Source organism: Macaca mulatta, chromosome 19 (assembly GCF_049350105.2).
Source record: "Macaca mulatta isolate MMU2019108-1 chromosome 19, T2T-MMU8v2.0, whole genome shotgun sequence".
Taxonomy (NCBI): domain Eukaryota; kingdom Metazoa; phylum Chordata; class Mammalia; order Primates; family Cercopithecidae; genus Macaca; species Macaca mulatta.
The window spans coordinates 55,665,612-55,688,933 of NC_133424.1; the positions used below are offsets into that span (position 1 = coordinate 55,665,612).

Sequence of the window (23,322 nt, forward strand, 5' to 3'; positions counted from 1 at the left end):
GACTTTGCCTGCATTCCCTATGGGTTTATTCTGTGTATATTCTCAAATAGAACATCCCAGTCAAAGCCTTAGTAATATAACCAATGTTTTCAAATGTGTCCTGTTATAAAGAGAGTAGATTCTTACTGAACTTGTGCAAATAACTTTATTACCGTAAGCATATGAATATTCATGCATAGGTTCCCAATTCTAGGGCACTCAGATTCGGAGCAAAAGTAAATATTTCCATTTTTGTTTACAAAAGTATGCTTTACCAAATAGCTGTAAAGTATAAATAGCTTAAAAGAGAAAGTTCACAAATCTGTAGATTAAAACATTCAAAGAATCAGCACATTCTCAAATAAAAAATTATGAAAACATTATCGTTTTGATTATTTAGTCCAATGAAACTGAAGTTTTTTTTCTTCTTTGTCATGAATTTCATGAACATATCAGATTGTTCATTAAATTTTGAAAGTTCTCAGAGAGTCCAGTGGTATGATCTTGAAGTTATCAGAAACTTGTATTCAAGAGTCGTTGTCAGAGTCTTTTCCATATATCTCCTCAAAGAAAAAGCAATTTTGGACTGTAGCTGATTATAAATACTTCAAGGAAGAATCAAAGCAACTGTCTGGGAATGACAAAGATTTAAAATGACTATGGTTAAAAATCTAATGAGATTTTTATTAGGTTTGTTATGGTAAAGACACAACTCACATAGAAACCTAGATACTTCTGTGGCATATGACACTATGACTGATAACATATTCGATTTCCAGAAATTTCATATGGTTTTTAGAATACTAATTTTTTTTAATTTTTTCATTTTTATTTTTATTTTTTTGAGATGGAGTCTTGCCCTGTCGCCCAGGCTGGAGTGCAGTGGCACGATGTCTGCTCACTGCAAGCTCCGACTCCCAGGTTCACACCATTTCCTGCCTCAGCCACCGGAGTAGCTGGGACTACAAGCGCCTGCAACTACGCCCAGCTAATTTTGTTTTTGTGTATTTCGTAGAGCTGGCGTTTCACCATGTTAGCCAGAATAGTCTCGATCTCCTGACCTCATGATCTGTCGTCTCGGCCTCCCAAAGTGCTGGGATTACAGGTGTGAGCCACGGCGCCCAGCCTAGAATATTCATATTATGAACATTCCCATAAATACTATTTAGAGAAGGTTTAGCATCACTTATCACTCATTTGAACATGCTCTATATATATTATAACATATCAAATAAGGTGGCTTTTCCATTCAGCTTCTGTTTCCCAACTGGATCACTGAGTTTTTCGTGTAGCCCATTAATAGTTAGGGCCGAAAAGTATACTCTTATGTACGTTGAAAAAGGCCCTTAGGTAATTCCTTTCTAAGTATTTTTAATTACTTTTTAAGTAATTCCTTTAGAAGTAATTCCAAGAGTTCTCCATCCTCTTTACATGTTTGTAGTGTCAGGGAAGACTTAAAAATTACCAGTGCCTGGGTCCCTTGCCAGACCTTTAAACTGGAACTAATATATGGGGCTCGAGCATCCACTTTTAAAAATGTTTTCCAGTGATTCCAATGTGTAGCTTTATTTCCCATCAGATTTCTCTGGTTTCTTGTGGCATTCACTTTTTTTCTATTTTGATATCATGATCATTTTCAGGTCTCATTTCCTGTCTTAGGCTTTATGTCTCCTGGGGTACGGACCTTGCTTTCTTCATTTCTGTATCTTTTTGGAACACGTGAATTGGTCATCAGGAAAAGGTCTCAATCACACATAGGTTTTGTTCTGAGTCTCAGGTTCACAGGCTAATCCTAAAGTCTTTGTTCTGCACGAGGTCAGAGATTACTGGTGATGAAGGGTGTGGTTAAGTCTGTAGTGCAGATGCTGGAGGGGAGTTCACCCTGTTTTTAGACATAGCATTGGAACTAAGAATGTTATATCTATGTGGGTGAAGGGACAGAGATGTGTAGGAAGACAATTCTAATTAGGATGGAGGAATTATACTAGCAAGTAGAGGTAAAGGAAGTGAGAAGGATTAGTAAATAGAAAAAAAATGTGAACTTACCAAATAGGCTAGAGTAGATGCCTGGAGATTCCTGATTAAGTGAATTAACTAGATTTTAGCAAGGTAATGAGGCAGTCGTATGCAAGGAAGGTTTCAAAGTCTGGAGGCAAAAAGTCAAGCAACACTTTGAGAAGTGGTTGAGCTTTATGGGAATGGAGAGAATTACACTATTGAGAGATGTGAAAAATAATGAAGAGGGTTTCACAATGTGAAATTGTGTTTCTCATTTGAAAGAGCAGAGGCTGGAGATAATTATGTCTAAAAGACAGTGGGGTACAGGGAGCATAAAGGCCAGGGAGAAAGGGAACTGCAGGAATTAGTGCTGAGAAGCAGGAGTTTGGTGGAGGAAGGAGAAGATCCAGTCCCAGATACAGGCAAATAAGTCTTCTCCCTCTCCCAAGCATGGCAGTCAGCCCTTCAGGAAACGGGACAAGAGAAAAGGCCATCATACCTGTCAGTCTTCCCGAAATACAGAAATGACATCACGGCTGCTATATTAGATTAAGGCCAGGATGGACGTCCTAATACTGAACGAGCTGTCATGGAAAGAAAAGAAAAGGAAAGAAGGAATGGAGGTGATGTTATTTTACAGGGGGGAGCCTCAGGAACAAGCATGTAACATGAGGTATTCTATAATTGTTTCTTCAAGGAATACATTATTTCTGTTGGAAAGTTGATGGAAGATGATTATATTCTTGCAGTTTTTTTCCTCTCTCACCATGTTTCCAGGTTGGTGTCAGTCCTCTGTGAATTCTCTACTGCACTCAGATATTTCAGAAAACTTTCAGATATGAGAAAGGCTGATTGCTATTTTCTATGTCATTAGAACTTTAGACCTTTCCACCTTTTCATGGTTGCATCTTTTTCTCAGTGTCTCTGTTGTGGCAGCCATGAATCAGACCCTGCCAGGTCTCCATGGCAGGGACCTGATTGACAGAAGGCCCAGGTCAGTGCATTTCAAATTCACCACCTCCTTTGCACAGAAACCTTCCTTCCCACAGGCTCCTAGCAAGGGCGTGAAAGCAAGCCTAGTTCTCTGAGGCTCTCTTTAACTTTAATGGGTGACTGGTTGGAGGACTCCCCATCAGCCTTGCAAAAATTCTCTTCGAACTGCATTGATACTTAAAGCTTCTTTCTCTTTCTTTTACACAGGAGTCAGCTTTGCATAGTGGTCTGTGGGTCCTCCCATACTGCCTTCATGCCTGCCCCACATTCCCTCACAGGTGTTTTCCATGATAAGTTATCTCATATGTCCAATCCCAACCTGGATGCATCTCAGTTGGTAAAAAGTAACATACACTCTTGATTCTTTGCACTTAGCTTTTTTTCTTTCTCTCCCACAAGTAGTCAGTAACCATGTCCTAGTGTTTTATGTGGTACCTCTTTTTCTATATATATATGGAAATAGGTACTGTTGAGGGACACGTCCTATGTGTCAGGTCCTGTGCTAAATACTTTACCTGTACCTCATTTAATTCACACAGTAACCCTGTCAGGTAGGCATTATTTCCATTTTGCCAATGAAAAGACACAAGCTTAGAGTAGTGTAAAATCTCTCCTGGTGTCATATGGCTAGTAATAGGTGGATCTGAGATTTGATTCTAGGACTATTTGACCTCAAGGCTAATGACGATGGTAGTAATATAGCAGCTGACATTGGTTCGTCTGTGTGTGGCATCTTGTTTCATTGACTGCATGAAACCTTTAAAAGAATGGTATGAAGCAAGCTCTCTCCTACTTCAGGATATGAAAGAACAAACTAAACCCAAGCACAGTGATTGAAGGACACAATACGGATTAGAGTGGATAAAAATAAAATGGAGAATGGAAAAAGAATAGAGGAAATTAAAGAAACCAAAGTTGATTCTTCAAAGTAAAATCAACAAACTTGACGACCATTAACTAGACTGACTAAGAAAAAAAGAGAGAAGATTAAAATTACGAAAATCAGAAATGAAAATGGAGTCCGAGCATGGTGGGTCATCTTTTAATCCTAGCATTTTGGAAGGTCACAATGGGAGGATTTCTTGAGGCCAGGTGTTTGGACCAGTATAGGTAACCTGGGGAGACCCTCCCTCTACAAAAAAACTTAAAAACCAATTAGTTGGGCATGGTGGCATGCATCTGTAGTCCTAGTATCTTGGGAGGCTGAAGAAGGAGAATAGCTTGAGCCCAGGAGGTTGAGGCTGCAGTAAGCCATAATCACACCACAGTATTTCAGCCCGGGCTGGCCTACAAAGTGAGAGCCTGTCTCTCACTCTTAAAAAAAAAAAAAAAAAAAAAAAAGTAAAGTAAAGAAAAAGAAAATGAAGTGATTACTACCAATTCTAATAAAATAATGATTATGAAAGTACTGTAAATAATTGTATGCCAATAAATTGGATAACCTAGATGAAATAGATAAATTCCTAGAAAAACACAAAACTATGAATAGAACTATAATCAGTAATAAGATTGAATCAGTAAAAGCATTTGATGAAATTTAGTATTTTTTTTGTAATAAAAGCATTCTAACTAAGAATGGAAGGAAACCACCTCAACATAAAGGTAATATGTGAAAAACCCAATGCTAACATCATACTCTGTAGAGAAAGACTGAAAGGTTTCCCTGTATGAGCAGGAACAAGACAAGGATGCTGCTTTTGACAATTCTATTCAATGTAGTATTGAAAGGTTTAGTCAGAAAAATCAACATTCAAAAGACATTCAAATTGGAAGAAAGGAGTAAAATTATTTCTGTTTGAAGATAACTTGAACTTATATGTAGAAAATCCTAAAGATGGAACAAACCTATTAGAATTAATAAATGAATTCAGTAATGTTGCACAATACAAAATCAACATTCAAACATCAGTCGTATTTCAATACACTAACAATGAACAATGTGAAGAGAAATTAAGAAAAACAATTTGTATTAATATCAAAAAGAATAAAATATTTAGGAATAAGTTTAACCAAAGAGGTGAAATGATTATACCTGAAATCCATAAAATATTGCTTAATGATGACATCAATAAAATGAAAGACATTTTGTTTTCATGAATTAGAAGACTCACTATTGTTAGGAGGACAGTGCTACCCAAAGTGAGCTGCAGATTCAATACAATTCCTTCAGAATCTCAGTGACATTTTTACAGTAAAAGAAAAATCCGTCCTAAAATTTATATTAAATCTCATGACTCTAAATAGACAAACAACTTTGAAGAGGAACAATGAGGTTGGAGGACTCACACTTCCTGACGTCAGCATTTACTACAAAGCCCCAGTAACCAATACAGTGTGGTACTGGTATAGAGGAGGACATAGAAATTAATGAGATAGAACAGAGAGCCCAGAAAGAAATTCTTACACATATGGCCAAATGATTTTCTTCGAGTGTGCCAAGATCGTTCAATGGGGAAAGGACAGTGTTCTCACCAAATGATATTGGGAAAGCTGGATATCCAAGGGCAAGAATGAGTGGAACCTTTACCTAACACCGTATACAAAAATTAACGCACAATAGATCAAAGATCTAAATGTAAGAGCAAAGTCTATACAACTCTTAGAAGAAAACATAAGAGAAAAGCCTCATGATATTGGATGTCACAATGATTTCTTGGTTGTAACAACAAAAGCATAGGCAACAAATAAAATGGATAAATTGGACTTCATAAAAATCAAAATCTTCTATATATTGAAGAACATTATCAAGAAAGTAAAAAGGCAACCCATGAAATGAGAAAAATAATTGCAAATTATGAGTATGAAAAGAAATTAATTTCCAGAATACATGAAAAACTACAAGTGAACAACAGCAAACATCCAGAAACCCAATTAAAAAATGAACAAAGGATTAAAATAGAGTTTTCTCCAAGGAAGATATACAAATATCCAATAAGCCCATGCAAAGTTCCTCAGCGTCATGAATACGTAGAGATATGCAAATCAAAACCACAATGTGACACCACCTCACACACTTTAGGATGGCTTTGATAAACAACAATGACAGCAACACAAAACAACAAGTGTTTTCAAATAGATGGAAAAATTGGAGCTCTAGTGCATTGCTGATGGGAATGGAAAATGTTATAGCCACTGTAAAAAGTGGTGTGGCTGTTTCTCAAAAAATTAAACAATAAATTACCATTCGACCCAGCAATTCCACTTCTGGACATACTGCCTATAGAATGGAAGGAAATTTGAACAAATATTTGCACATTGATGTTCAGAGAAGCATTACTCACAATAGCCAAAAAATGGAAACAACAGAAAAGTCCATTGAAAGATAAGTGGGTAGGCAAATGAGGTATATCTATACATCGAAATGTTATTCAAGCTTAACAAGGAATAAAATTCCAATACATCGTGCAAAGTGGATGAACCTTGAAGACATTATGCTCACTGATATAAGCCACACACAAAAGGATAATTATTCTATAATTCCATTTATAAAAGATAGAATAGCCAGTTACATAGAGACAGAAAGTAGAATGGTATGTGCTAAGGCATAGGGGGAGAAGAAGTGAGAGTTACTGTTTATAGGGTACAGAGGTTTAATATGGTAAAAGGAAACAGTTCTGGAAATGGATAGTGTGATGGTTACACAACACTAAATTGCACATTTAGAAATAGTCAGTGATAAGTCTTAATATTAGATACATATAAAGTGTCCTGATAGTCTTACACTCTATAAATACACACTTTTTTCATGGCCCCTTTCCTGCCATGCAGAGCCCCAGAGGTGAATCTCCCTATTTCTCCAAGTGTGCATCACTCACTGTCCTCTGTGCTGTGTCCCACATGCAGTGCCCACAGCCTCATACAGCCGGTGACTTCAGAGCCAGGACACAACTCAAGAGTCTGCCCTGAGGTTCCCTCTCTCCTTATCTCCCTGCAGCCTAGGTAGGCTTCACTTCAACTGGCAGCTCGATTTAGCGGAATTCAGAACAGGCCACCAGGGCTCTTTCTCCATACATGCTGGTCTCACCCCAGGTGGAGTCAGGCAGGGCCAGTCACGAGAGAAGCCCGGAGCAGAGAAGGGAGCAGTCTGAGCTGCTCCTCCCTCATCCAAGGGGCTTCCTCCTCTCACTTGGGGAAAAAATGTGAGCTTGTTTCAAAACCTCAGATGTTCCCTGTAGCTCATGGAGTAGGTAAAAGAAAACAAAGACGTGGTGGACAGGGATGTGTTGCTGACAGCGAGAAGCAACTTGATCTTGAGGACTCTCCTTCTTGTCCCTCTGTGAAGCCTCTTCCACCACATAGGGCTCAGGGCTGACAAAGCCCCCTCCCTACCTTTCTCAGGCTGGACACAAGGTCAACCATGAGAAAACAGAAAAACAAGGAGAAGACGGTCTGTAGAGACAAATTGGGAGGGTTCAGGAGGAGAATTTAGGATTTGCTTCTGCCCATGGGGCACAGGCTGGGAATAAAAATGTTTTCCTGACTCTTCTCTGAAAGCCAGACAGACTCCACCTAAAACCCTGTTGACAATGATGCAGGGATCCACTTACCAAAGACTTTGATCCTCTTGAATGTGGAACGTACCCTGCCAGTGGCTGAGTTACGAGCAGAGCAACCATAGCGCCCGCTATGCTCTGTAGTAATTCGGGGGATAGAGAGCTCTTGTCCTGATTGCAGAAACTTCCCATCAATCGTCCAACAATACTCTGCCGGTGGGTTAGAGTCCGCGAAGCAGGACAAGTAGAGGGCTTTTCCTGAATGGTAATAGGTACTTGGAGGGAAAATCCTGGGGACGTGTGGACCATCTGTAGTAAAGAGAATAAAGCCACAGGTGATGTTGTCTGAGTGAAGGGGATACTCCTGGTCTCTTAAAGGGACACAGTGTCCCTCTGAGTCAAGACACACCCGCAAGGCCCAGCCAAAACCCTTCTGTGCTCACTGAGACGAGGCCTGAGGTATTCACCTGTTTCTCCCATCACAGGCTGTAGATCCCAAGTCTGCCATGACAAGAGCAGCCCCTCCCCTTATATTCTTGGTTAAGTCTGTGCCTACCCAGATTTCCCCAGGGCAGGGAGTCATGGCCAGCTCGTGTGTCCAGAAATAAAATGTCTGTACTTGAACCTGACAGACTGAGATGCTTGGCCTCTGGTTGTTTGGATTTTAGCTGGTGGCCTGGCCCACAGAGGAACCAAAGATACAAAGGACATCCAGGGTGACTGGGTCACTGCAGATGCTAACAACTGGGTCCCGTATTTCACATTCGTAGGATCCTGTGTCATTTCTTGTGACATTGGCTACAATGAGGATCCTGTTTTTACCGGGTTGCTTTAGCCTGGGACTGGCCGGGAGGCTCTGACCATTTACCCTCCACAAGTAGGTGTAGCCCTGAGTCTTAGGTTCACAGGTTAAGGCTACAACATTCTTATTCTCCATGGAGTTGAGGTTGTTGCTGGTGACGTAGGGCTTGGGCAGCTCCACTGTGTGGATAACAGAGAGAAGTTTGTCCTGTGTGGCACCTTTGATTCCTCCACAGGCATCTTTCAATCAGAGTGGCATCTCCCATCTCTCAGCCCACCCGAGTCCTTGAAAGTCAATAGCTGGTGCGTGTGTCACAAGACAGATGCATGATGATCTAAGGGCTCAAAGACTGTGAGGCCGCCTGCTCTGTCTTATGGAAGCACAGACTTTCTCAAGTGTGAATTCATCAGCAGTGTTGGGTCATGGACAGACACGTCAGTGGGAGTCACAGCCCCTCGTACCCCTCCCAGTCCCTCTCTAATGAACTGACTGGCTGGCTCACCTTGGGTTCCTTACCTGGAATGTGCAACTGCTGAGTCCCTTCCAAATTCCATCCTACTTTGCCCCCCTAGATGTGATTTCTCTACGGCTTCCATTTCCAAGGACATTCTAGAGATGAGTAATAATGGGACTTCCCATTGTCCTGAAACCCTGAAGATACTGAGCAGCCTGGCCTGGGACTGGATGTTTCAGCAGAAATAAGACAGGGGAAACCAGAGTCAAGCCTGGAGATCAGTTCATTCATCAGGCTCTGGAGGCACAAGGTGGGGCAGTTTTTTGCAGGTGTTTCATGATGACTTACTTGAGCCAGTGACCTCCAAAGATAGAGCAGAGTGCAAGGAATGATCTAGAAAGAGTGAAAAGGACAGACAAGAGCTGGTGACCCTGAAGCAGAACCATGTTCCCTGTTCTGGGTTCTTTAAGTTTCCTCTCCTTCTGCAGAGGGCAGGTAAGGACTATGTGGATCTTTCCAGAAATACAAGTGGACATTTGAAAATGCAGAACTGACTGGTGGAAAGGGTGGGAATGAACTGCTGGAAATCTGGTCCTCATGGACCATGTGTGTTTGATGGATATGAGACAAATTTGGGGAGAAGTTTTGCAAATATTTTCTTCCATTGGACATTCTACTCTCTGATCCCATGGGTTTGACTACTCTAGGGACCTCACGTAAGTGAATTCTAGAGTGAATCTGAGAATAGACTGCTGGTTGCCAGGAGCTGGGAGTGGGGAGAATCAGAAGTTGTTCATGTGTGTGCAGTTTCAGTTATGCAAGATGGGGAGGTTCTAGAGATCTGCTGTACAGCTCGATGCCTACAGTTCACACAGATTATTTCTTATGCATAAGACTTAGGACAAAAAGTGTTTTGGATTTCTGACACTTCTTGATTCTGAACTATTTGTCATATACTTACTGGTTTAGCATCCCAAATCTGAAGGATTCAAAATCTAAAATGCTCCAGTGAGCATTTCTTTTCAACATCAGATTACTACACCAAAGTGGGAGGTGATAGGCCAAATACATTCCTGCCCTTTTTTTTTCTCTCACCATGATTCTAGCTTGGTAATTAGTTTTTGGTCAGTTCCATACTGGCCATGCTGCACTCATATTTTTGAAGGCTTTGGGATGTGAGAGAGGCTGATTGCTACTTTCTATGTCATTAAAACTTTCCAACTTTTCATGGTTGCATCTTTTTCTTAGTAACTCTGTTGTGGCCATCATTAATAAGAGCCTGTCAGGTCACATTTAATACAGATTTTTGTAACTCTGCAAAAAATGTTACTGGGATTCTGGTAGGGGTTGCATTGAATCTGCAGCTCACTTTGGGTAGTATTGCCATCCTAACAATATTGATTTTTCCAATCCATGAAAATGAAATGTCTTTCCATATATTGATGTCATCTTTAATTTCTTTCAGTAATGTTTTGGAGTTATTAGGGTATAACCCTTTGACCTCTTCGGTTAAACTTATTCCAAAATATTTTATTCCTTTTGATGTTAATGTGAATTGAAATTCTTTTCTTAATTTCCTTTCAGATTGTTCACTGTTAGTGTATAGTCTAAGGAATGATCTAGAAAGACTCAAGGGGACAGGCAAAAGCTGGTGGTTTTGAAGCAGAAACATATTCCCTGTCCTGGGTTTTTGATTTTCCTTCTCCCTTAGCAGAGGGCAGGTGGCTCTTCCCTGATAGCCAGATAGGCTTCACTGGAAAATATATTGCCAGTGCTCCAGGGATCCACTTACAAGGGACTACGATCCTTTTGATTATGAGATTTGTCCCACCAGCGGCTGAGTTATGGATGAAACAGACATAGACCCCTGTATGTTTTAGTGATCTGGGGGATAAAGAACACTTGTGCTAATTGCTGGAACATCCCATCAATCAGCCAAGAATGCTCTGCCAGTGGGTGAGAGTCTGTGAGGCAGGAGAGCTTGGGGAGTTCCCCTGTGTGCTAATAGGTGTATGAAGAAGAAATGGTGGGGGCATCCAGGCCATCTGGAGCCAAAAGAATAAAGGCACAGCTGATGTTGTCAGAAGGAAGGGAGAATCCTGGTCTGTGGAAGGCCACAGTGACCCTGTGAGCTAAGTCACAACACTGAAGTCCCAGCCAAATCCCTGCTGTGTTCACTCATCTGGAGCCTGAGACTTTCACCTGTTTTTCCCATCGTAAGCTGTGAACCCTGAGTCTCCCATGACAGGAGCAGCCTCTTTTCTCCCATTGGTGATCAAGCCAAAGCCTACTCTTAGTAGTCATGACCAGCTTTGATGTCCAGGAGTAAAGGTCTCTGTACTTGCACCTGACAGGGACTGGGAGGCCTGGCCTCTGGCCATGTATATTTGGGATAGCAGCCTGGCTCACAGAGGAACAGAAGATACTCACAGAGGAGATTCAGGGTGACTGGATCACTGCGGCTGGAACTCACTGTGTTCTTTATTTCACATTCATAGGGTCCTGCAGTATCCTTTGTGACATTAAATAGAATGAGGGTCCTGTTGTTTTCCGACAGCTGCAACTTGCCACTGATAGGGAGGCTCTGACCATTTATCCACCACAGGTAGCTTACGTTCTGAGTGTCAGGATCACAGGATAAGATGACAGTCTCCGTGGCCTCCCTGGGGTTTAAGTTGCTGCTGGAGATGGAGGGCTTGGGAATATCCACTGTGCAGATAACAGAGAGAAGATTGCCCTGTGTGGCACCTTTGATTCCACCAAAGACATTTTTCAATCAGAGATGGCATTTCCCACCTCTCAGCCCACCCAAGTCCCTAAAAGCCCATAGCAGGAGTGTGTGTTACAAGAGAGATGCATGGCAATCTGAGGGCTCAGAGATTGTGAGGCTGCCTGTTTTACGTGGGAGAAGCACAGACTTTCTCAAGTGTGAATTGAGCAGCAGCATTGGGTCATGGAAAGACACGGGACCAGCAGTCACAGCCCCTGGTGCCTCTCTGAGTCCTTCACTCTCCAACTGCCTGCCTGGTCCACCCTGTGGTCCTCACCTGGAACATGTAGTGCTGGAATGGTCTTAGTTTCAGTCTTACTTTGTCCCCCAAGGTATGTTTTCTCTGTAGCTTCCCTTTCAAGGACATCCTAGAGATGGATGATGGAACTTCCCATTGTCCTTAAACCCTTTGGGTACTGGGAAGCCTGGCCGTGGACTGGGTACTTCAGCAGAAATAACACCGGGGAGACCAGAGTCAAGCCTGGAGGTCTGTTCAGTCATCAGGCAGTGGAGCCACAAGGTGGGGCGGTTTTCCCAGCGGTCTCATAGTGACTGACTTGAGCCAGTGACCTCTAAAGATAGAGCAGAGTCCAAGGAATGACCTACAAAGAGTGATGGGGACAGGCAAGAGCTGATAGCTTTGGACCAAGACCATGTTCCCTGTTCTGTGTCCATGATGTTCCCTCCCCCTGTAGAAGGCAGGTGAGGACCATGTGGATCTTTCTAGAAATACATGTGGATGTTTGCAAATGCGGAACTGACTGGTGGAAAGGGCGAGCATGAACTGATGGTGGAAGTCTGGCCCCCATGGACCGTATGTGTTTGGTGGCTATTAGAACAATATTTGGGAAGAAGTCTTGCAGATGCTTTCTCTCATTAGACATTCTACTTTCTGATTCTATGAGTTTGACTACTCCATGTACCTCATCTCAGTGGATTCCAGAGTGAATCAGAGAGTAGAATAGTAATTTCCAGGAGCTGTGGTCAGGGAATAGGGCATTGTTCCATGGTTGTGTGGTTTCATTTAGGCAGGTTGAGGATGTTCTAGAGATCTCCTGTACAGCTTCGTGCCTATAGTTCATGCAGATAAAGTGTTCCTTATGCAGAAAGTTTAAAACCAAGTGTTTTGGAGTTCTAACCTTTTTTTTTTTTTTTTTTTTTTTTTTTTTTTTTTTGAATATTTGCAGTACATGTACTGGGTCAGCATCCCACATCTGAAAAATTTAAAATCCAAAATGCTCCAGTGAGCACTTCTTTTTAGCATCACATCAGCAGTTAGAAGTGTTGGATTTTGGAGCATTTCAGATTTTGAATTTCCGGATTTGGGATGCTCAATTTGTAATACTGTAATTTTCCCAAAAAAAGTTATCTGGAGTTTAGACCTCATGTTATGTTCTGACTCTAGTAACAAAAAAAAAAAAAAATTTGGAGGAAACATTAAAATGTTGTCATAAGTGGAAATTTTTACTGATGGTCCAAACATCTAAGATCAATTGCTGGTAGTAGTATTTCTCTTGATACCCAATTAAGGTTTAGGTGTGGGGTGAATTCCAGCAGGATCACATTATGCTCAAAGAAAGATACCAACCGTGATTTGAAATTAGCAAGCACTTAAGTAGAGAGAATCCCGTTAAAAGGACAGAACTGATCAGTGTGTCAATTACTTAAAGGAGGAATGATGCCGAATTAAAAGAAGTGATGTGTGTTATGGTAGTAAATATAGAAGGAACTTCCTGTTTCTAATTTCTGTGCAGAGTTAGGAAAAATGGGGAGGAGCCCAGAACAGGTATGTGAAATGCTTTCTTCATTTTCTCTTAACCTCAGAAAATACAACTCGAGTTTCAGTTTGTGTGAATTAAGAAGAGTCTAAGTGAGACGCCAATGGCTCATGAGTCGCCCACAAGAAGAACCCCACCTTATGAAAATGGCATCATCATGAGGAAACAGTTGTATGTGGAACAGGCAGTAAAACCACCAGATAGCACCCACCTGGCCACCTGCAACAGGTCCACGAAACCACCAGTATTCCCATTATGTGTATGTTACAGCCTTGGTAGTAATCCCACAACTAGAAAGTTTAAAAATTGCTATTGTCAATACAAAATGTTGAATATGAAGTAGAATATGTTGTTCCACGTTTCTCCCCCATTCTTTTTGAACTTTCCTGTTTCACTTTTGGAAGTTTCTATTGACACATCCTCAAGCTAGGGATTCTTTCCTGAGCTGTGTGGAATCTACCAGAAAGCATCAAAAGCATTCTTCATTTCTCTAACAGCTCTTTTTTTTTTTTTTTTTTTTTTTTCTGAGAAGGAGTCTCGCTCTGCTGTCCAGGTTGGAGTGCACTGGCATGATCTTGGCTCACTGCAAGCTCCACCTCCCTGGTTCAGGCCATTCTGCCTCAGCCTCCCAAGGAGCTGGGAATACAGGCGCCCGACACCATGCCTGGCTAATTTATTTGTATGTTTAGTAGAGACGGGGTTTCACCGTGTTAGCCAGGATGGTCTCGATCTCCTGACTTTGTGATTCGCCTGCCTCAGACTCCCAGAGTGCTGGGATTACAGATGTGAGCCACTGTGCCTGGCCATCTCTGAGGGATTTTAATGAGTTGTTGACTTTTGAGATTGTTCAGCTTTTTACTTACTGTTAGAACCGAGTGACAAATTTCAAGCTAATTATATGCCTGTTAGGAAACCAGAAGTCTCTAGGTAGTGACTGGGAATGTGAACTCCACAGTAGGTTGAGGATGGAGTCACGAGTGAAATGGGTGAAATGAGCCCATGGGCTTTGGAGACTGCAGACCTGTCCAGCCTCTGACACCCTGGTCAGTCAGTGCAAAGGTTACAACAGTGACAGCAAACTAGCATGGCTGACTCCATCTGGCATCTAGTCTCAGGCTGGCTGTCCTCACTCATTCCTGAACATAGGCCAGGCTAACCATGGGAGGAATTTAGTTTATGGCTTAACTTTGAAGCAAGAATAATACCAGTTCCTCCATAACACTAATTCCCTTATTTTGCCCAGGGATTGCCTTTGTAAAACTGGTGAAGACCATGAGAGTAAGATTATAGGAGGGAACTGAATTCTGCTAAAATGGAGGCACAGTTTCTATAATCCCTTACTGCTCAAATGTCATTTGGCCAGAGTTTACAAAATTTGTAACTAATTGCTCCTATAGATAACATCACTATTGTAGAACCTGAGATTGGTGTTTTGAGATGTTTCTCATTCTTTGCATTCTGGTAACCCACTGACCTCATCCATACCCATGACTAATGGCTCAGCCAGTCACGTGGTCCCCACCTAGAGTCAGATTCAAGCACAAACAGATCATTTCCCGCCGCCCGCATGATTCCATCCCCAAACAATCAGCAGTACCCATTTTTTAGTTCTGTGCCCCTGAAACTATCCTTGAAAATCTCTAACCCCTGATCCACTATGGAGGCTGATTTGAGTAATAATAAACCTCCATCCTCCTGTTTGGCAGAGTTGGACTCATTAAAATCTTTCTTTACTGCAAATCACCATCAGGATAAATTGTGGTTTTTTTGTGCAGGAGGCCAGAAGAACTTGTCTGGGAATTATAAGAGTGGATGGAGGAGCTGCCTATCTCTGTCCCATGGTCTTGTCCACAGATCAGCCTCACAAAGGAAAGAGCCCTGGGTGGGGATATAGTGGAAGCTCATTCTCTTAGTGACCTGGGGACATTGGCTTGAGATGAAGCCTGGCAGGAGTGACAACTCCAGGTGATTTCTTTGCCTTTCCTATTTCCTGGGAGGTGGGCCAGGCCACAGTGTTAGCAGGAAGGGAATAGAACAGTCAGCCTAGTTAGAGGGAGTGTCTGGGGAAGGCCTAGGGGTGGAGGAAGAAGCTGTGCAGGACAGGGTTTGCCAGTTAGAATGAAGCGGGAGGAAGATGAGGGACACAGAGAAGCAGAGAGAGGCAGAGGCAGCATGGCAGTGAACAGCGGGGGCTACAGTGACTTCAGTGACACCAGGGACCAGGTGCCCCCATTTCCACAATCCAGGACCAGGGAACCCTGAAAACCCTCCAGTGGCCAAAGAGCTTCAGAGTTATACATGAGGTGGGGTGGCTTTAGGGGCAAGAGGTAGTGGGGAGATGAAACATGGGTGTCAGCCTCTGAAGGAAAAGGGACAGGTGTGGCTAGAACTTCCTAGGATTCTGCATCTGAGATCCAGTCTCTAAAGAGGTTATGAGTCATTCATTTCTTCATTCAATTCCTTCGTTTGTTATGTGAGAGCTCCTGAGTGTGTGTCTCTCACTGGGCCTGTGCTGGTGCGGGGTGTGAGTGGGGAAAGAAAACAAGGTCCTGTCCTTTATCCTGTTATGCCAGTGACATAGACACTTTCGGAAACAGAGGATTTCAGGTTCAGTGATAGGGGTTAAGATCTGAGGGGGAGGCCTGGACATTTTTTGCACTGACTCGGACAGTTGAGGCAGGTGATTTAGTTCTGGAATACAGACTAATCAGCTGACCATTTGCTCTCACTCCTCTGAGGTTTGGATGCCGAAGATGAGAGGATTTGAGCCAATAAATGACTATGCGGTCCTTGGAATCCAATAAGCCCTCACTTCTGGTGGAGGAGAGGATGGACCTGTAGCTATAGACAGACCTCATGTGACCGTGATCTGCCTTTTGTGTTTGTGTGACTCTGGTTCAATGACTGTATCTTCTTGTGCCTCAGTTTTCTCTCAGTCAAATAAGCTAAATGGTAAATGGACTGTGGCTTTTCATGCTATCTGTGAATAAATTGTAAATTCTTCACAGTCACGTGACCTAATGCTTGGCACAGTGGAGGTGTTCACACAAACAGCATTTATTGTTATTCACTTCCATGAGAGAGCACCTTTAGGTCAGATCTCTGTGGACAAGCTGCTGCCAGGTACATTTTCTCTCTTCTGTTTCTGCTTCTGGGGACATTAGAGTTTCTATGGAGTGTCCTAAGCCTCATAAAGCAGTTGGCTGATGGCCTACAAAGCTTGTCTTTCTGTCCTCTCCACTCTGAGTCTCAGGTGAAGAAAGCTCTGTCCTTGCCCAGATGAGGCTCTGAGGGCTGAGCCCTGGCAGTGAGCAGTTCCAGGAGACACAGTCCTCAGACCGCTGGTAAATCCTTGTCCCAGTAAGCCCTGCCACAACCCAGGCCTGGCACAGGCTCCTCAGCTTTATCTGGAATAGGGATTTAGGGACAGGGGTCTGGGGTTGAGGTTTCTAGGGCTGAGTTTCTCTGAGAATATCTCAGGGGGCCTCTTAGGCAAAGCCCTGCTCAGTTCTCCAGGGTCTTTCTCAGGGTCAAGTTTATGAAGAGGACATGAGGTGCTTGGCTGAGACTGATCTCCTCCTGCTGAGCACCCCCCACCCCATCAGACTGTCCTTCCTGTGTAGCAAGTGTCTGCAGGGTCTGGAGGCAGGAAAGGAATTCTGATCTGTTGTAGTTTGTCTCCACTGTGTGTGTCCTGCACTAAATGCCAAAACCCAAACATGGGACATAATGCAGAGAGGGACACAGGCACAGTCCAGGCCTGACCTTCCTGTGTGTGCAAAGAAGAAGTGACCCCCATCCCCCAGCACCCAGGGATCATGTGGAATCACTCACCGTATAAGGTGAAATGTCCAGTTACTCCTTTAGTCTTATCACCTCGCTTTATGATTTGAATGGTGTAGGATCCTGTGTCCTTCCGGGAGACATTCTTGATCAGCAGGGATGCATTGGAATATACTCTTTCTCGTCCACTGTATGCAGGCCCAACTGTAATTTTTCTACTGTCTATTTTATATGCTATAATGAATTGGTGGAAGGTCGTTATTTGCCCTTTGAACCAGACGTAGCCAGTAAGATTCTGGGGCAAATTCTGGACAAGTAGAAGAACATCCTTCCCCTCGGAAACTTTGGCTGGCTGGGCTTCAATCGTGACTTGGGCAGTGGTGGGCGGGTTCCAGAAGATGAAAAGTAATACTAGGAGGTGGAGAGAGCATCAGTCAATATTGAGACCTATGTATTGGGGTGAAAAGATGGGGCCCTGGGTCCTGAGAAGATCTCTTCAATCATCAGCCTTGAAGACACACACACACACACAGGCCCCTTTTGTGTGTGTGTGATTGTGTGTGTGTGTCCTACTGTCCTACTTCGTCAAGGTCAGTGGCACGAACCTCATTCCTTCAACGCTTCTGACCTCGGCATTTTTCTCTTTGGAATCCTCTTCCCCAGAGGTCTGCACGGCTCCCTCCACACTGCCCTCAGGTCCTGCTCACATCAGGGCATCCTTAGACTTCTTTCCTGACACCTCCTTCAGAGACCCTGGGTCTTCCCTTTCTGACCTTTCCCTGCTCTGCTCCCTCCGGAGCTCTTGTCAACACCTGACCTCACATTCTAGATCTCTTTGCATGTCTGTCTTCCTGCCCATGAGAGCCTGAGTTCCGTGAGGACAGGGACTTTTGTGATCTTGGTTGCACCCCAGTGCCTCAGAGAGGCTGTAGACTCCTGTACATGTGAGGGTTCCCAGGGCCCTCCATGCCCGGGGTGTTTTGTTTGGTTTTCTTCTTTCTTTCCCCAGTTGTTGAGGTTTTTTGCTGTGGACAATGTTTCATGCCCTGCTTATATGTTCATTTGAAGTGTCATCTGATAATAGTAATTATTATCATTTTTCAAAATGTGGTGACCAGTGATGATCAACCAGCAAAACAGAACACTTGAGATTTTCCTACCTCTTACCAATTCCAGTTCAATGTGATTTTCCTGTTTTGACCCCTGTCTCTCTCTGGTATATTTTCCCCTATTCAGGCTCCAACAGAGCCTTGTTTCCTTTTTTTTTTTTTTTTTTTTTTTTTTTTTTTGAGACAGAGTCTCGTACTGTCACCCAGGCTGGCGTGCAGTGGCGCGATCTCGGCTCACTGCAATCTCTGCCTCCCAGGTTCATGCAATTCTCCTGCCTCAAATTCCTGAGTAGGTAGGATTACAGGAGCACACCACCACACCTGCTAATTTTTTGTATTTTTAGTAGAGACTGGGCTTCACTGTGTTGAGCAGGCTGCCCTTGAACTCCTGACCTCATGATCCACCCACCTCAGCCTCCCAAAGTGCTGGCTTATTTTATTTTTTAAAACCCCATCCTCTCCTGGAGACCCCATCCAATCATTCTGCTTCCTCCTCCTGTCCTCTCCCAGGAAGTTCTCTCCTCACCTGTGAGCAGGAGATCATTCCAGGTGATGTGCAGTGTGCAGGGAGGGGCTGAGAGGGGCCCCATGGCTTGTGCCGCCTGCATGTTCTCCTCTGTAGAGATGAGCCTGGGATCCAGAAACTTTCTGGGCACAGCTGTCAGCTGTGCTGTCCTTCCTCCCTCTGTGCTGAGTCTCTTCCCGGGGCAGGAGCACTTCTCAGGCTCATAGGTGGGGTCTGTGCCCAGGACACCTCTCTATCCCCTCCCCTCTCAGTCCTGCCTCCTTGTCCCTCCTTCTCTTTTTCCTTTTGTCTGTGTGTCAGGTCCCTGGGAATTGTGGAGGCCTCTGCCTTTTTCAGCAGTGATTCTGTCACCAAACCTCAACACACACTGTGTGCAGAAACACAAACATACACACAAAAGAGACACACACAGTCACACACAGTCACACACATACCCTGTAGGTTGGGCAAGCACAGTCCTGGGCCTCAGCCTCCTGCTGTCCCCATGGCTCTGGGTCAGGTGCACATTCACGCCCTTTGCCCTCTTCAATCCCATCTGGCTCTCCCCTTCAGTGCAGGAGGCTGGAGCTCTACCAGGTCCGTGTCACAGTGACACCCCATTGTGCTGTGGGTGAGTTGTGTGTCGTCTGGTGAGAGGGACCCTTCCTTTCTCTAATTGTGTCTAGCTTGGCTGCAGATTCCAAGGATGGACATTCAGGACCTGGGTGTCCCAGAGGAAAGTGTCCTTCCTGGAGCTGTGCAGGGTGAATCTCTCATGCCTCTTGGGAGGAGAGGCCTGTGCTGGTTGCTCAGACGGGGCTGTGAGTCCCACGGTCAAAGGGACAGTTCTCAGTCACTCTATTGCTCCCTGGGGTCTGGTGGCTGAGCTGGGGCTCAGGGTTTCTCATTTCTTCCTGACCATCTTTGGTGTCATCTCTTCTCTGCCTATCTGACCCCATGGTGGTGCAGGAGGAAGTGGGGAGTTACCCAGGAACCCCGTGGAACATGGTTCCTTGAGACACACGAAGGAGAGCCTGGGACAGAGCAGGGGTTCAGAGCTGGAGAGATTCATCCCGACTTACTCCGTGGTCGTGATGGGCTCAGCCCTCCATGTGCTGACATACCCAGGGGTCTGTCCTGAAGGTTTTCACCCGGCCAAGATGCTCTCTGTAGAGGAGGAACAGGCAGTCACCAGAGAGCCTGTCTGGAGGGACGTTGCTCAAACCTGAGAAGGCGGGTGGGGGTGAGTTGTGTTCTGGGAGCAAAGAGCAATAATACCCCCTTCTCCTGGCAGGGACACAGTAGAGGTCTGTCTTCCCAAGGGACAGCCGGGGGCAGGTGGCCACATACTATGTGGTGCCTGTGTGTGATCATCACACGGGCTCTGAACCCCACGGGGTGCAGCGGGCAGACAGGTCACAGGGTGCCTGACTGATTCCCGCGGAGGCTGTGGGCCCTCATGCAGCCGCTGTTCTGTGTCAGCGCTAGGCTTGGCCTAGGATGCCCCACAGAACAGGACAGATGGAGCAGAGGCGGGCATTTAGGGAGCAGTGACAGAAAGAGTTGGTGAGGATGGAGGGAGGTCACAGGAGAAAGTGCGCAGTGTGGTGTCGCGTGCACCAGCACTGCCCTGTGAGATGTCTTTTTAACTGAGCCCAGGGAAGGAGCAGGTGTGTGGGGCAGGAGCTGCCTGCAGAGGGAGTGGTGTTAGGTTGGCGGCCGCCATGTCAGGGATGAGCTGACACAGTCCGTGTGGGGAGCATGGAGGACGTTGAGGACTTGGGCCGAGGTGACCCTGGTGAGGGTGGACCCTGCTTGGCTACAGGTTCTGCTGAGGGAGGTCGGCATCCCCTGGGAAGGCTCCAGGCTGGAGGGACTCTGCCGCCCTCTGGTGGACTGGAAGGGAAGCGTGGGTGGTCTAAGTCCCAGGCCAGGCTGCGTGTTTTATTCCACAAGGATCTGCACGTTTCAAACGAGGTCACACATATGTTATGTTACAGCTCCATCACCTTCCAGTCCTGTGAGTCCCATCTCTGTGGCTCCACGTTCACTGTTCTCCCTCTTTCACGATCGGATGTCCCGAACGCAGATTTTTGTCACCTTCTGTGAGTTTGTGTTTGTGTGCAGTAGGCGGCACTGTGTATACCCTGGGGGCAGTGATGTCTGGGGCTGAGCACTGCACATGGGCTTGGGAGCAGAAGATGGAGCAGCAGGGCAGGAGGATCAATGCCAGGGGAGTAGGGACAAGTCATTTTCATTTTCTCACTCCCAGGAACCAGAACCCAGGATTCTGACTCCAGGGCGCAGTACCACACCCTACTGGTGTCCCTGGATGTCATGAATGCTCATAGTGTCATGTTGCCTTGGCATTCATTTTTTAAGCTGTAAATTTATTTGCCTCACATCAGAGGCAGGCCTTGCTCACCATGGCAGTTTTCAATACTGTATCTGGTTCAAGTGACTGCAGTTGGTGGCCAGCGATAAAATCTAAGAGGCATCTCTCCTGCTTGGTGTGCTGGGCTCCTCTCTCTCCATCTACTTTCTTTAAACTGATATTCTGATATTTGCCCTTACATTTAAAGTGACCACTTCTCAATCACAGCGTGATCTCCTGGTCCCAGTGTTTGCTACTTGCTTTAAACACATCCATTAAAGCTCCCTGCTGGAAACCTGTCAGATAACACCTGGACTTACTAAACACATTGGCTTACCGTTCTCTTCTCTCCTCCCTGCCTGGGCTCGTTGACCTCTGTATCTGTGGTCTCCAGGTGTGCTGAGTGCTCCCCAGTGTCTCTAAGTAGTAAAAACACTTACACTTTCACGTTGTGGTTGTATCATTATAGCCTCACATGCCGTCCAGGGCCTGACATCGAGGGCACCTGTGCTCATTGAACCCCTGCTGGAGCTCTTGTTTTGGTACCTGCAGTTCTTTTGGGGACAGGAGCTTAAGCTAACTTGATTGAAAAACTGATACGTTTCATTGAAAACACTGGGTCAGATGATGTATTCATGGGCTTCAGCTGCCATAACAAACACCTTAGCCTGGGTGAATTAAATAATAGAAATCGATTTTGCACAGTTCTGTGAATAATGTGCTATTTTAACCACTTTAAAATGTGCAATCAAATGCAATTAACCACAAACACAGTGTTAAGTTACCATCACCACTATTTTTCCTAGAAAATTTTTATCATTTTAAACTGAAACATTGTATCTTTGAAACTATAATAACTCCCTGTATTTTCCACCCTAGACATTGATCATCTCTGCTCTGTCTCTGTGAATTTGCCTATTCTTGATGTTTCATATAAATGGAGTTATATATATATGTTATTTAGTTTCTGACATATTTCACTTAGCATAATGTTTCCAAAGCCCATGCATCTTCCAGCGGATGTCAGAGCTTCATTCCTCTTTATGGCAGATTAACATTCTCTTATATGTGTGACCACATTTGTTTATTCATGTGCTGATGAACACTTGGATTGTTTTCATATTTTATCTTTTGTGAGTAATGCTACAATCAACATTCCCAGGCGAATACCTGTTTCAGTCCTTGGATTCAATTCTTTGGGTATATACCTAGGACTGGATGCTGTTTCATATGAGAATTCTATGATTAGCTTCTTGAGGAATAGCACAACTATTTCTCCTAGTGGCTGCACATTTTTATAATCTCACCAGCAATGTATGAGGATTCCAAATTCTACATAAGGCTTTCACTTGTTATTTAACATTTGAAATGAATGGTAGCCATATTTGTAGGTGTAGTGTGGGATCCCATTGTGGCTTTAACTTTGTATTTTCCTAATGACTAATGATGTTGAGTTTCTTTTCATGTCCCTCTTGATGATTTGCATATCTTCTTTGAAGAAATGTCTATTTGCGTCCTTTGCCCATTTATATAAATTGGGAAGTTTGTCTCTTTGTTATTGAGTTGTAGCAGTTCTTTATATATTCTGGGCATGAAACCATTGTCTATGTGATTTGCAACTGTTATGTCTCATTCTGTGTTTGGTCTTTTTATTTTCTTGATAATATCCTTTGATGCACAAAAGGCTTGCGTCTTTAGCCCAATTTATCTGTTTTTCCTTTTGCTTTCTCATGCATTTGGGTCATACCTGAGAATCCATTGCACATTTGAGGTCATTAAGTTTTACCCCTATGTCTTTTTCTAAGATGTTTTTGTGGTTTAGATCTTATAATTAACTCACTCATCCATTTTTAGATAATTGTTTGATATGGTTGGAAGTATAGTTCTCTAAGTTTATTGTTTTGCATGTGGTTATCTAGTTGTTTGTGCACCATTATTTGAGAGGATGATTGTTCCTCCATTAAATTATCTTGACACCCTTATTCAAGAAAAATGAGCTATAAGGGTGAGGGTTTATTTCTGGACTCTCAATTCTATTCCTTTGGTCCCTATTTGTATTCTTATGCCAGCAGTTTCTGTTTTTAGTACTTGTAATGTTTTGTGAGATTTCAAATAAGAAAGTTCAAGTTCTGCAATTTATTTTGGCAAAATTGTTTTGGCTCTTTCGGGGTACTTTTTTTTAACAGCCAGGAGGCCAATGATTTGCAATTGAAAAGCTTTTTCTGTCGTATTTCGCAGGGGAATTTTGCAGTCCAGGGATCTTTTCAGGAACTTTATCACAAGT

The 23,322-nt window shown here is 43.9% G+C and overlaps 1 protein-coding gene and 2 long non-coding RNA genes across 4 annotated transcripts in view; 2 read left to right on the top strand and 1 right to left on the bottom strand.

Moving 5' to 3' along the window:
• Window positions 1–23,322, top strand: part of LOC106994786 (uncharacterized) — a 188,046-nt gene that overhangs the window by 72,783 nt on the left and 91,941 nt on the right. The window lies entirely within an intron of this gene.
• LOC144337572 (uncharacterized) overlaps window positions 1–23,322 on the top strand; it is a 49,198-nt gene that overhangs the window by 6,518 nt on the left and 19,358 nt on the right. The window lies entirely within an intron of this gene.
• On the bottom strand, window positions 6,917–18,749 carry LOC114674023 (pregnancy-specific beta-1-glycoprotein 5-like). Its single transcript, XM_077978020.1, has 5 exons — window positions 18,686–18,749; window positions 17,102–17,461; window positions 8,166–8,444; window positions 7,518–7,772; window positions 6,917–7,095 (listed from the first exon to the last, which is right to left on the bottom strand). The coding sequence occupies exons 1-5, from the start codon at window positions 18,747–18,749 to the stop codon at window positions 6,917–6,919; spliced, it is 1,137 nt and encodes a 378-aa protein (XP_077834146.1).

What these genes read in the sequence shown, in the direction of transcription:
- LOC114674023 (XM_077978020.1), bottom strand. Translation starts at nt 18,749, where the DNA reads ATGGGGCCCCTCTCAGCCCCTCCCTGCACACTGCACATCACCTGGAAT. An exon ending in GAATGATCTCCTGCTCACAG is followed by an intron (nt 17,462 to 18,685) that starts GTGAGGAGAGAA and finishes TCCACCTCCTAG; the next exon opens with TATTACTTTTCATCTTCTGG. An exon ending in CAAGAGGATCAAAGTCTTTG is followed by an intron (nt 7,096 to 7,517) that starts GTAAGTGGATCC and finishes TTTTTCCCCAAG; the next exon opens with TGAGAGGAGGAAGCCCCTTG.